At 42.9% G+C, this 14,533-nt stretch overlaps 1 protein-coding gene across 1 annotated transcript; it reads right to left on the bottom strand.

Moving 5' to 3' along the window:
• Positions 1–1,724: 1,724 nt before the first annotated feature.
• LOC105810301 (PIN2/TERF1-interacting telomerase inhibitor 1) lies at positions 1,725–10,703 on the bottom strand (the record flags this gene model as incomplete). Its single annotated transcript, XM_012644263.1, has 4 exons — positions 10,651–10,703; positions 5,087–5,196; positions 3,282–3,374; positions 1,725–1,803 (listed from the first exon to the last, which is right to left on the bottom strand). Coding segments are annotated over exons 1-4 (301 nt in total), but the record flags the coding sequence as incomplete, so codon positions are not given.
• Positions 10,704–14,533: the final 3,830 nt, after the last annotated feature.

Below are 14,533 nucleotides of genomic sequence, written 5' to 3'. Positions count from 1 at the left end.
GGGGTAGGGGTCAAGTTTGACTTTTTTCTATAAGGACAGTTAACTGTCCCCAAACCATTTATTGATAAGGCCATTTATTTCTCATGCTGTGCTTAATAAAATGTCTTTCACTCATACTCAAGCATCCCTGGAAAGATGAGTATCCTATTCAAGGTATAAACTGAATTGACTTATCTTGCCATTATCAAACTCTTAATGGATAAAAAGTGTTTGTTTACGGCTAAAGGTTCATCCAATGAAAGCATCATTAAACTGTAAACAGAAATGAAACAGCTTTAATCAGTTGACTTTCAGATATATGATGCTTGCAATAAAGAGTTCACAAAAATATTTGAAAAAAATAACAGATGTGGGTGAGGATGCAGAGAATGAGTAACTCTTATACATTGTTGGTGGCAATGTAAATTGGTACAACCATTATGGAAAACAGTATGGAGGTTCCTTAAAAAACTAAAAACAGAACTACCATATGATCCAACAATCCCACTACTGCGTATACATGGAAAGGAAAGGAAATCAGTACATCACCAAGAGATGTCTGCTCTCCCATGTTTATCGCAGCACTATTCACAGTAGCCAAGATATGGAATCAATCCAAGTGTCCATCGAAAGATGAATGGATACAGAAAATGTGGTGCATACACAGAAAGGAATACCATTATTTTTAGCCTTAAAAAAAAAGAGTGAAATTCTGTCATTGAAGACATGGATGAGCTCAGAGGACACTATGTTAAGTGAAATAAACCAGGCACAAAAAGATAAATACTGCACACTCTCACTCATCTGTGGAAGCCAAGAGTTGATCTCATAAAGTAAAGGGTAGGACAGTGGTTATTAGAGGTGGGGAAGGGGTTGGGGAAGGGGATAGCCAAAGGCTGGCTAATGGATACAAAAGTACATCTGGAGAGAAAGAGTAAGTTCTAGTATTCTACAGCAGCGGTCCTCTACCTTTTTGGCACCAGGGACTGGTTTCATGGACGACAATTTTTCCATGGACTGGAAGGTGGAGGGGTGATGGTTTTGGGATGATTCCAGCACATCACATTTATTGTGCAGTCAAACCTCTCTGCTAATGATAATCTGTATTTGCAGCTGCTCCCCAGTGCTAGCATCACCGCCTCAGCTCCACCTCAGATCATCAGACATTAGATTCTCATAAGGAGGCTAGATCCCTCACATGCACGGTTTACAGTAGGGTTTGCACTCCTTTGAGAACCTAAAGCCTCCGCTGAGCTGAAAGGAGGTGGAGCTCAGGTGGTGATGCAAGCGATGGGGAGTGGCTGTAAAAACAGATGCTTCCCTCCCTTCTTCGCTGCCACTCACCTCCTGCCTCACCTCATGCTGGGCAGCCCAGTTCCTAACAGGCCACAGACTGGTACCTGTCTTCAGCCCGGGGGTTGGGGACCACAGTTCTATAGCACCATGGGGTGACCATAATGAACAGCCATTTATTGTATATTTCTGAATAGCCAGAAGGGTAGATTTTGAATGTTCCCAACACAAAGATATGATAAATGTCTGAGGTAACAGATATGCTAATTACCCCAATTTGATCATTATAAATTGTATGAACATACTGAAATAGCACACTGTACCCCATAAATATGTATAATAATTATGTGCCAATTAAAAAAATAATAAAAGCAAAAAACGTTGACAAAATATTATACATTGAGAGCTTATGTCTTCTATAAACCTGAGGGAAAACAACTCTGTTTTCCTACCTGCTGTTTCCTGTGCATGGCAAGTGTTTAGTTCAGCCAGGAGCTGGTTAAAACCATCCTGATGTGCGATCCAGTTGTCCTGAAAACACCGAAAAGGTGAATGAGCAGCAAGCCCGTAGTTTACCTACACTGACTAAGATAAATTGTGTCATCAAGGCAATCTGGTAGTTAATGTGAAATTCTAAATGTTTCATCCAAATACTATTTTATATACTTAAATGAATTCAAGAAATAGAAACTCAAAATGTTCTTTATCCAGATCAGTATTAAAAAGGGGCTTCTCGGAAGCTTAAGCCCTGATTTCAACAATCAACTTACAGTCAAATCATCAACATGTCTGTATGCGAAATATTAAAACAAAGCAAAATAAAATTACTTATTTTTTTCTCATTAGGGAAAATTATGTAGTTCAAAGGACAAGAGCAGTTAAGGACATAGAAGCTCTCTTCCTTGCTACATAGCACTTAAAATATCTTGCCCAATTCTAATTACTTGCACTGAACCCAATTTTACAAAACTCTGGGGAAAGGGAGGAGGAAGGACCTCAAGTCCCCGAATCAACAAGCCCCCATTTGTAAGGTGGTAACTAATAAGTTCATCATAACAAAGAGAATCTGGCGTGTAAGAGAATGAAGATCTCCAGACAACATAAACCACTGGCATGCAGGGTTTCAATGTATGAATTTGCCTCATACACATTCTTAAGCTTTCTTTGTTAAGAATATCTAAGGTAAAGGCATATTGAATAGGTTTATTGGGCAATGCTTCTCCTAGGAAAATAAGTATGTCTGTGTTATCTATCTCTCAACAACTACACTGCAAATCAACTTTATAGAAACGCTTTCCTTAGTGGCTGAAAATTTTAGCTGCTCCAACCCACTACTCAGAGCTCCTGAGCTCACCAAAATCAGTCAGTTTACCTAAAGCAATTCTCTAGATTTTCTACCAGATTCTGTTGGCTGCAAAAATTTAGCAACAAAACTTTCAGCTTAGACACTTGTTAAAGCGAACAATGATACTGAAAATGGAAAACATGGCAGGCCACTAATTTTTAATTACAGTGCCACATTTTCAAAGTGTCAGTGTTCAAGAGGAAATGTGAATAAATTCAACTGCTGTATACGACAGTCAGAGGCAGAAAAAGGGACAGGAAAAAAACTCCACTTTCTTGCAGTATTTCTAAAAATAAATGCCACCAACTTTTCATGATATAAATATGACATATCAGAACAGAGGTAAAGATTTTAAAAATTCCTTTCTGTCCTGAATGCATAGTTCTATAAAAAGAAAACTTTTTGCAAAGTTTAACAATACACTAGTTTGGATCTCTTAGGCATAAGCAAGCAAAGGACCCATGAGGACAATAAGGCAAGGTGACGACATGTTTCACCTGAAGCACCAGCTTAGCCAGGGGCTCTTTATTTATTCAAAACATGGATAATACATACTTGAAGAGTTAAAAATGGATCAATCAACCTGACTGGGCTAAAATTTTTATATTTAGAAAACTGAAGTCAGCCATGCAAGGACAACCCCAGCAGGCACCGTGTTGCTCACTTCATTATTGATCGTCGCTCCAAGTCCCAGGTGGTTATTTTTAACTTGAACTCTAATATGATCTGTGGCTCCTTGCTCCTGAGCCCCTAAACCCTGTGGAGATTAAACACAAAGGGAGTTAGCATTTTTACCACGTAGAAAGAGAGATTACCATTCTTCCTTCCAACATTCAACTAATTACTAAACACCTAGAGTGAGGCACTATCCTCACCTCAGGGGACCCAGTCTAAAGGATTCCTACAAGATATGTCCATAATACCAAGGGTGTACTTCAATGACAGTTCTTCCAGCTGAGAGCAATAAAAGGCCCCTGTGAACACTGGTGGACCATGCCTCTTGCTGACACTCAGCAGCAGAGCACTGCCACAACAATGACAGAAGCCCATCGTGGGTGTCCTAGGTGTTGTGAGTCCATGGCTCTCTCCATCAAATACTTTTACAAAACAATGAGGAAGAAGGGAGGGGGGACTCCAAGTCCCTTGTCTCAGTTAACACTCACTAGTAAGATGTTCCAGGTAAGGGGGAGATCAAATGCAAAGACCCTAAGGTGGAAAAGAGCTTAGAGTACTGGAGAACCTCGGGTACCCAGGAAAACTTCAGTCGTGAAATGAAGAGGAAGTAAGATGACAGGAAGAGGATAGATCTCAAATGACCTTGGAAGTTATGGTAGGAATTCAGATTTTATTTTGAACACCATGGGAAACCACTGGTCATTCAAGCAAGGGAATGACCTGATCTAATTTGCATATTTTACAAGATCACTCTATTATATGGCAAATGGGCCAGGGGAGAAAAAGAAGGGAGGCAGAGGAGCAGCTGAGAGGCTGAGGAGGGCATCAGAGTGAGGATGACTATGGCTGGACCAGGGCAGGAGCAGGCATGACTCCTGGGCTTCTGGCTTGAGCAGGTGGGTGGATGGTGCTATTTGCAAAAATGGGGAAAACTTGAGAAGGAAAAGATTTGAGGGATCAAGAGTTTTATACTAAAAATGATCCCTTTGAGATGCTTACTTGAGTGGAAATGTCAAGTAGGCTGCTGAATTTACAAATTTGGAGCTCGGAGGACAGAACTGGACTAGATAGAGAAAAATGGCAGTTCCCCAACTTTAAATAAGTTAAAGTATGGCAGGAGAATGAATGAAATCACCTGAGCAAACTACAGCAACGGGCCTGGGGCTGAACCCCATGGAGGTGCAACAATCACATGTCTGGAGGAGAAAGAAAAGACAGCAACGACTTCAGGAATGGCTGGTGAGGTAAAAGGAAGGACAGGAGAGAGGGCAGTACTGTGGAAGCCAAGGCAAGCATTTCAAGGCGAGAGCAGTCACTTATGCCCTATGCTGCTACCAGGTTAAGTAACGTGAGAACAAACAGTAGGTCCACTGGATTTGGCAACAAGATCACTAAAGATCTTGACAAAAACCATTTGAGTGGAGAGATACCAATAGAAGCCCTACTGGAGTCAAAAATAAATAGACTGTGAGAAAAAGAAAAAAAATGTGTAGTCTAGTTACAAAGGAAAATAAAATATAAAACTCTGATGGGTAAATACAATTCCATGAGCAACTAGTTAAAAAGTACTGTCTACAAAAGATGCTAATCATGGCATTTAAATGATAAAAAGAGTTGGCATTTATGTCCAATTCTAATTTTATTACTATAAGGTCATGAAAATTTTTGATCTGGGATTAAAATTACTTATTGATCCAAAACATAAACTTCTCCCAGTCTCATAAGAAGGATGTTTTCTCCTGATCTGTAATCTGTTTGCATGGCTCAGATTATTTTTGCTGATCCCCAAAATACCTTTCCTTTAGACCATCCCATCTTCTCTAGCATCCTCTGGCCAAACTTGGAATCGTCATTACTCCATGCAGTGTTTCTTGGATCCACAGCCCACTTCTGCTTCCGCCGACCTAGAAATGAAGAAGTATCTCATCAGCAATTTATATTTCGGATCTGGAAGATACCACACAAATACACACATATTAATACATAACACATGCACACATACTTGCATAAAATATGACACATTATGATACAGATATTAGATTCAACATCCAACAGAATGTTAATAGACTGGATCATTTATCCTGGTTTCCCTAATAATGGTATATTCTCAACATATAAATTGACCTCATAAGATTAAAATTGAAGAGTTCCCTCCAGATGTGACAAAGTGAAATAAACTCAATGTACCATAGTTGGGCCTTCCACGTTCAGCTATCGGCAGCAAGTGAAGGCACCTCCCAACACCAGCACCGACATCACCAGCAGTAGCAGCAGCAGTCGGTACAGCTTCCATTGCTATGCATTATGTGCCAAACGCTACACACAATTAGATTTAATTTTCACAGTAACCCAATGAGGGTAGATACTATCAGCTTACTTGCAGATGAGAAAATCTGAGGCTTAGAGAAAAAAAATCTACTTAACACAACCAAGGAAAAACCAGACCCTTTAAACAAATCGAAGTCCTACCGACTTCAAAGCTTCTATTCCTAACGCACAACATACAGCAGCCATTATGCTCCTAGGGAGAGGCAACTGCCCCCTCCACACGAGTGACCTACAGATGGGACACCATCCCTTCTCACCGGGATGTCCTAAGGCCAAATGACTGCTGCTTTAAACTTCCAGAATAAATTATCGATTTCTTTTTTGGCACTTAACAGTCTACTGTAACAGTTATTTAGAGCCGTCTTTTATGTTGCCTATTAGACCATAATCTCCTTAAGACTCATGCTCATGTCTTCTTTTTTCTTATGCTTCGTTGCAAGAAGTGTAAAAACACTTTGCTCATAGCAGGCACTCAATAAATATGTGAATGGATGTATAAATGAATGAAAAAGAGGGAAGGAAGGAGGGAGGAAAGAAAGGGGAAAAGAAAAAAAGGAAGAAAGGAAGATAATTAAATTAAGGGAACTGCTCTGAGTCTTATCAAGGTAAGTATTTTTTAAATGTATATAAATTACTCACCATTATAAACTCAAGTTTATCCTTGTAGTTTTAAGAAAATTATGGCAGAGATAAAGAATCCCAAAGGTTCAAAGAACAAGAACCCCAAAGTTGACTGTGGCCACCTAAGAAATCTGGAGGCCAGCGTCACCGTCACTCACCTGCCGCATCAATCTAAGCACATCATCTCACTGTCAGCAGCAGCCTCTCACCCTGGCAGTTGCATAATTTAAAAATAACACAACTTCCAGTCAAAGAGGCTCCTTATGCAGCATATAAAATCAATAGAGACCCATAACTATACATACCCTAGCAAAAATAAGAAACGTTTTACAAACATGCAGGCAGAAAAAGGCTACTTAGAAAGCAAAACAACTTGGGCTCAAATGTATAGTGTTTTGCAGGAAAAAAGGTGACCAAAAATGCTCCATCTATTACCGTTTTACTTATCTTAGTAAATACTCAGCACAACACTAATGAACAACACACCGGAGATAAACCCATTAACCAGCATTCCATATGTAAGCTGGTACCGGTGTGCCAGAGTTCATGTCTCTACACGGTGCTTGCCAGGGTCTCCGGCCAGGGCTTGTATGAAGGAGACAGTGTGGCGAATGATGAGCCCAGGCGGGCCTATGCAAGCGACTGGCTAGCCAAAGTCTGTTCCTCACCCCCAGAAAAGTGACAGGTATCCTCGACCAATGACCTACAGCAGTGTTTCCAAATGTGGGTGTTAAAAGGCAGAAGGGGTGGCTTCCCATTAAAAACGAGTAACACTGGGTTAAACAAAATTTACTTAAGAATTTCCCACAATCTTTAATACACGAATGCACAGACCCTCTCAGGGGAGGGCAGAGCAGGCATGCTGTGCTTTCCAGATTTATTTGACCAGAATCATGCTTTCCTGGGACATCTCCTGGCTGTCGTGTTGTACAAGTTTCCAAGTTTGGGAAATACTGGCAAGAAAAAGGCTGTCGTTGGTCTGTTCCAACTGGATCACCTTTCACATATCCTTTGCAATTCTCATGCCACAGCCTGTTCCGTGCTTAGTTCTCAGCTTTGTTCATACTTGTGTGCAGAAAAGAGCTAACACAGGAGGCCTGACTGCTATCTTTTGAAAGGCCTGCTTACAAGGTTGGCCTTTGGCTGGGAACTTGGATTTTATTAATAAAAGGGTTCCCACCATTTGCAGCACTGATATGGGTGGCTCATTGTGCCTGTTTATTCAAGCAATATGGTTTATGCTAAACACGTGCTTTCCTTCTGGGAGTCTGGAATTTTGGTGCATGCCAGCCAGAGGATGCCTATGTAACCAGCCCACAGGAAAATCCCTGAGCACCGGGTCTCTAACTAGCTTCCCTGGTTGGCAACGTCCAACTTGTGTTGTCACAAGTCATTACTGGGAGAATTAAGCATGTCACGTGTGACTCCACCAGGAAGAGGACTCTGGAAGCTTGCACCTGGTATCCCCTGGACTGTACTCACACCTCTTCCTTTTGCTGATTTTGCTGTGTAATCTTTTGCTGTTATAAAGCTCAGCCATGAGTCTGCCTACATGCTGAGCCCTGTACCTCAGCAAATCACTGAATCAGGGGATGACCTTGGGAACCCCTGACACAAGCTGGAATGGCAGTGTATATAGCATGGCACTGGACCTCAGGGTAGGGTGCCCGGAATCCGCAGAATCACTATTTGGAATAATGCGGTTAACTATCTTCTCCTATTTGGAGATCTAACTGTATGGTTCTGTCAGGATACATTTTGTGATAACCCCAATAAAAACCATCCATATGACAGCTGCAAGGGACTTCAATCACTCTGTGCTTGACACCACATGACCTATGCCAGGACTCAGCTTACTGTAAAGGATGTGCTGAGTCCCAGGAGCCAGGGACAGAAGTTTCGTCTTTTATTTATTTTTATTTTTCCAAAGATACTTTCAGATATTCAAGAGTTCAAAATATACCACCCATGTATTATTATTAAAAAATTATTCAAGACATATTCAAGATTGAGGAAACTGCAAAAGTTTAATGCAATGAGAATTAAAAGTCCATTAACTATAGTATTGTGATTTGGTTACAAAATGTAATGACTACAAGTGTCAAAGATTGTTCTAGAAAAGGAAAGAGTCTGAAAAAAGTAATGTCTCAATAAATAATCTTAGTCTAAAACTCCAAATTATAGAAAGACTAGAAAGTGAGGATGATAAGTGAAATTATTATCTTATACAGGAAGAAGTTTGTGTAAGCTAGATTTCTTGTCTTCCACTGGGGAGACGTAATAAAATAACATTTAATAACTAGAGAAATACAATATAAGAAATGTTTTTGAAAAACACCAAGAAAATCACTAGATTTTAAAAAATAGAAAAAGTGCCTGCGGTGATGAAAGGAAACAAAATACAATCCATGTGACAAGGGAAAACAAAGGAAATAGCATACTTAACGAAGTGAAAATATTCACTAACTGCAACCTAACTTAGGATGTAAGCTAAGCGAAAGCCTAACTAGGAGTGTGTTCTTGTAACAGGCAACTGAGTCTGAGTCAATTGCAGGCAGCCAGCTGATTCAAATACAGCAAATGCAAACGCTGAGCTGTAACCAATTAAACTATCTCTGTACCTCATTTCCTTTTACTGTCCATAAATGCTGCCTGACCACGTAGCAGGCCAGAGTTCTTACAACCTGTTCTGGTTCTGTGGGCTGCCCAATTCTCAAATCATTCTTTGCTCAATCAAACTCTTAAATTTATCTGGTCTAAGATCTTTCCTTTTAACAATACTAATCCTAAATATCTAACCACAGACAATGCTGTAAACATTGATTTAGCAAATTATAAAAAAGAACAACACAAAATACTATACATCATGAGAAAGATTTTAAAATTTGGAGTAATCATTGGGAGAGAAAAACTGAAAACATTCTCTTGAAAAGCAATTTGAACTACTGATGTCTACAAATATTAATAGCACTTCATACCTCTATAGCACCTGCAACTTTTCAAACTATTTTCATGTTCACTATCTCACTGATTTTTTTAAGGCAATCTAGTGATGAAGGTAACAAGAGAACTTTTTTAATAGCCTAACAAAAACTGATCAAGGAAATAGACATAAAAGAATGGCAAGGCCAGGGCCAGTGTTCCCAAGTGCATGCTGAATTAAGTATAAAGAATAGAGAACCCTTTCTTGCCTGATGTCTGTTCAAAAGGAAAAAAAGAAAAAGAATAGAGAACCAGAAGAGATTTTAACTATTTAGGCTCTAATCTTGACTGCTCATTTTTACAGATCAAGAAAATAGAGCCCACAGATTCAGTGTCTAAAACATATTCCTTTCTATGAGTCCCCACTTAAGAACAGGAGAAAACTGCTGGTCTCAGTGGTAAGAACATAAAGATGTAGAGATAACTAGACCAAGCTTGCCACTTTCTATCTCAATGACTTAGGGCAAATTATTTCCTCTGAACTTCAATTTCCGCCCCTGGAAAATGAGGGTGGTGTCTGACCCATTTCGTTCCGTGCTCCTAGTGCTCCATTCTCTTAGAAATTGGGATGTCTGACAGCATTTATTTCACAAATCCTCGTGCAGGTGCAGGTGGTCTGTTAAATAAGCTGTTTCATTGCTCACTACACAACTTTCAAAGAGAGTTAAGGACCAGCTGTTCATGGCCAAAGCACGACTGCCATCTAGTGGCGAACAGCCTTAGCTACAGGCACCATTCAGAAGGGAAACAGACTCCAGAAACAGGGAATTCAAGGACTCCACAAAGTGAGCGTAAATGTCAAAGGCAAAAGGAGGCAGGATGGGGGGTTGAGACCAACACTTCAGTGACAGAGTAATTCCACTAACCAAGTCAAAACCGTCAGTCTTATGTACAGTTACTCATTAGCCCTGCACCTCCCCCCCCCCCAAAAAAGGCTGACTTCCTGTGTTTGATACTTCTAACCCCTTTTACTTTTCTTTTTCTGGGTCCAACACATCTTCGATAACGAGATTGCACAGCCTGAAGTGATCCTTCCGGCCTATTCTCCTGTTTTTGACCTGAGGAAACGGAGACCCGAGGAGTGAAGAAGGGTCCCCAGGCCCGGCGGCGGCAGGGCCAGGCCCAGGACCCAGCGTCCTGACTCCCTTTCGAACCCTGCGCGCATCCCAGGTCTGAGTGTGAGGACCTGCGTCTTGGGGAGACACTCGCGGTCAGACCGCCGCTAACTTTCGGGGAAGACCCGGCTTGGCAAACCGCTGCGGCGGGCAGGGCGAGCAGGGCAAGCTCCCAGACCCCCGGCCTCTGACGCCCCCGTCCAGAGCGCGCCGGAGACCAGCGACCCCAGCCACTCGGGGCCGCCGCGCGCGTCCCCCAGCATCATAAGATCACCGTCGCGCTCGGATCGGGCCTCCCCGTCCGACACTCACGCTCAGCCAGCATCGACATGTCGCAGATCCTGTGACACACCGGGACCTCCGGACCTGGCGACTACAGCCACCGGGCAGCTGTCCCGGGAGAAGCTAGAACCGCCAGACTCGTCCGCCAGGTGGACTGCAGCAGCCGGCGCGCATGCTGGTGACGTCAGTGGCGTGCGACGGTTTCCCCCACCACGCGGCGGCCGGGGGCGGGGCGACGGAGGCGGAGGACGTACTCGTCGCTCATTGGCTAGAGCGGGACGCGTACGAAATGATTGGATATGCGTAAATGCCCCTAGAGCGTCGGCTCAGCGACTGCGCTGGGCTAGGGTTACCTGTGGCATCTTCCTCCTTGAATTCTAAATTCCTGCGCGGTGCGTACGGGAGAGAAATTGGGAGTCTGCCCTCAAGCACCTCAGTCTTTTGGGGAGAAGTGTGTAAACAGCCGTCCTTAGGGCCGTCAGTGTTACACTAACCGTGGGGACAAGGAGTTTGAGAAACTCGGCTGGACAGGAGGACTTTGCACCACGACCTCCCATCTCTTCACGGCCTACCTCTGCCCTCTGATACAGAAAGATAAATGATACATAGATCTGATAGCTCTCCATCTGTTGGTCTGTCTGCGGGATCCCACGTTAAAGGGATAACTAATTGTGGAGAAAAGGTTCTCTGTTTAACGCGATGCCTTCAACAAGGCAAAAGTTTTTATTTATTTCCTCTACTACAACACACACACTGAAACTTTGTCTTTATCATATCCATCTCTGTATTCATACCAGCACCTAGTAAAATAATTTGAGTATGGTAGGGGCTCCATAGATGTTTGCTAAAGTAAAGTGACTGTCTCCAGGGGAGTTATGAAGAGACATATAGTGACAATTTCAGGTAGAATAAAGACATGGTTTTGGCCAGGTGACTCTCCAGTGAACTGCAGGTGACAGTGCAGACAGAAGCCTTCCCCACATAAATGGAAGGTAGAGTACCAGGTGCCAAGAGAAACTATGAAGAACTAGGTTTTTGTTTTAAATGAAACCCTTCAACTAGGAATCTAGACAAACAACGTAAACCCCGCTGGTTAGTAACAAGAAACACAAAAGGGTATTTATAGCTATCAGTGAATACCAGGGGGGATGAGGAAATGCAAATGAATGGAATTTCCACAGCCAAGGCAGGGAGCAGGTCAGTTGTGACATAAGGGACAATATTAAAGTAGGAAGTTGGACTCAGGAAGGCAGGATCATGGACACTTCAGGATAATTAACAGACCTATTTCATTATACCAGAGAAAATGGAAGGTAGTTACATACAATGGAGAATAGTGAATTGGTCAGAAGTCAGTGTTTTCCAAGCTATGTTGGTATATGATTTCAGGAAGATAATTTCTCCCTCTTCTTCCCACTTATTCCCTCTTACCACAAAGGGGCTTTGTCTCAAGAGCTGTGGGAAGCCATGGAAGAATTTGAGTAGGGGTAACACACCTTACAGTTTCTAGAAGATCCCTATGGCTGCTCTGTGGAGGAAAACAGATAGAAGGGAGAAAATACTTGAGAAGCCCCATTAGGAAATTGTGGTAGTTCAGGTGAAAACTGAAAGTGGTTGTGCAAGTAAAGATTAGTCGTTGGAGTCAAAAGACATTTAGAAGATACTTGGATATGAGGAAGGAGTTGAAAGAGAGAAGTAGTTGTCAAGAGTAACCTCAAGGTTTCTGGTTTCTAAAACTGAAGAGATGGCATTAGAGTAAGAAATAGAATGAGTTCAGTTTTTCAGACATGCTGAAATTAAGGTGCCTTTGAGTATAGACATCATCAGTTGGACAAGTCTAGAGCTCAGAGTGTAAGTTTGGGCTAGAGATAAAAATTAGGAATCAGGCTGGGTGCAGTGGCTCACGCCTGTAATCCTAGCACTCTGGGAGGCTGAGGCGGGTGGATAGCTCAAGGTCAGGAGTTCGAGACCAGCCTGAACAAGAGCGAGACCCCGTCTCTACTGAAAAATAGAAAGAAATTATCTGGACAACTAAAAAAATATATATAGAGAAAAAATTAGCCAGGCATGGTGGCACATGCCTGTAGTCCCAGCTACTCAGGAGGCTGAGGCAGGAGGATTGCTTGAGCCCAGGAGTTTGAGGTTGCTGTGAGCTAGGCTGATGCCATGGCACTCTAGCCTGGGCAACACAGCCAGACTCTTGTCTCAAAAAAAAAAAAAAAAAAAAATCAGGAATCATGCAGATGTTAATTGAAGTCATGGGCAGTGATGTGTGCAACCCAAAAAGAAAGTAGAACAGAGAAAGGGTAAGCCTTGAGAAAGTCTAAGATTTATTAAATAATAACCAGAAAAGAAGAATGAGACTCTTAGGGAGATATAGAAGGGGCTGCCCTAGAGGTAAGAGGAAAAGATGGAGAAGAAAAAGTTTAACGAATGAAGAAGGGGTCAACAGTGTCGAAAACAGCTAAGAGATCAAGTAGTATGGAAATTGACATGTATTCATTCCATGGATATATTGAATTAGTTCATCTCTCTACATTGTAGCAATCAACCAAGTCTCTTTTTGAAAAAAAAAAAAAAAGGTGGGGGGTAAGAGGGAGAAATTTAGGATCCTGCAAAATAAAAGAGAACCGGAAGTCAAACAACACAATTTCCTCCCCTAACTCCCCCACCACTACCACAAAAGGGGGTAGCATTTGAAAGGAGACTTGGGTACACTGAGAGAAAGAATCTTAAAAACTACCCCATAGCCAAGAGCCTGTCCATGAAATGAGTAAACACAAGCAGTCTTCATCTATGTGAGGCTACTATAAGAAGAAAACAGAAAATGAGAATCAAAACATTTCAGCTCATAACAGTCCATCCCCACAAAACAGGACGAAACTGTACCTAATATTCCATATTGAATTAAATATCCTCAAACGATCATTTGGTGGTATGGGTGTAGGGGGAGCTAACAACCTTGAATCAGAAATTCAGAAGCTAATAGAAATGGACAAAAAAGAGGAAGAAATGAAATGAGAGTTGATTGAACACAGGAAAGAAATGAAAGTAAAAAGGCAAAGCTGTATCAAAAATGAAGACTAAATTACAAGGTGCCCAAAGTAATGGATTTAAATTAAAAATTAATAAAATATATTGAACAAAGGCAAGAAAACAACTAAGGGAGAGAAAATGAGATAAAGACAGAAGTTTAAAAAAAAGTGTCAGCCAGAACGTGGTAGAAATGGAAAAGAGGCAAAGAAGATCTGATATATATATATATAATTGGAGGAGACCCGAGGAGTGAAGAAGGGTCCCCAGGCCCGGCGGCGGCAGGGCCAGGCCCAGGACCCAGCGTCCTGACTCCCTTTCGAACCCTGCGCGCATCCCAGGTCTGAGTGTGAGGACCTGCGTCTTGGGGAGACACTCGCGGTCAGACCGCCGCTAACTTTCGGGGAAGACCCGGCTTGGCAAACCGCTGCGGCGGGCAGGGCGAGCAGGGCAGGCTCCCAGACCCCCGGCCTCTGACGCCCCCGTCCAGAGCGCGCCGGAGACCAGCGACCCCAGCCACTCGGGGCCGCCGCGCGCGTCCCCCAGCATCATAAGATCACCGTCGCGCTCGGATCGGGCCTCCCCGTCCGACACTCACGCTCAGCCAGCATCGACATGTCGCAGATCCTGTGACACACCGGGACCTCCGGACCTGGCGACTACAGCCACCGGGCAGCTGTCCCGGGAGAAGCTAGAACCGCCAGACTCGTCCGCCAGGTGGACTGCAGCAGCCGGCGCGCATGCTGGTGACGTCAGTGGCGTGCGACGGTTTCCCCCACCACGCGGCGGCCGGGGGCGGGGCGACGGAGGCGGAGGACGTACTCGTCGCTCATTGGCTAGAGCGGGACGCGTACGAAATGATTGGATATGCGTAAATGCC

This window comes from Propithecus coquereli, unplaced genomic scaffold (genome assembly GCF_000956105.1).
Source record: "Propithecus coquereli isolate 6110/MARCELLA unplaced genomic scaffold, Pcoq_1.0 Scaffold2085, whole genome shotgun sequence".
In the NCBI taxonomy this organism is placed as follows: domain Eukaryota; kingdom Metazoa; phylum Chordata; class Mammalia; order Primates; family Indriidae; genus Propithecus; species Propithecus coquereli.
The sequence above is the reverse complement of the archived record's forward strand: the minus strand, read 5'-3'. Positions and strand labels throughout refer to the sequence as shown.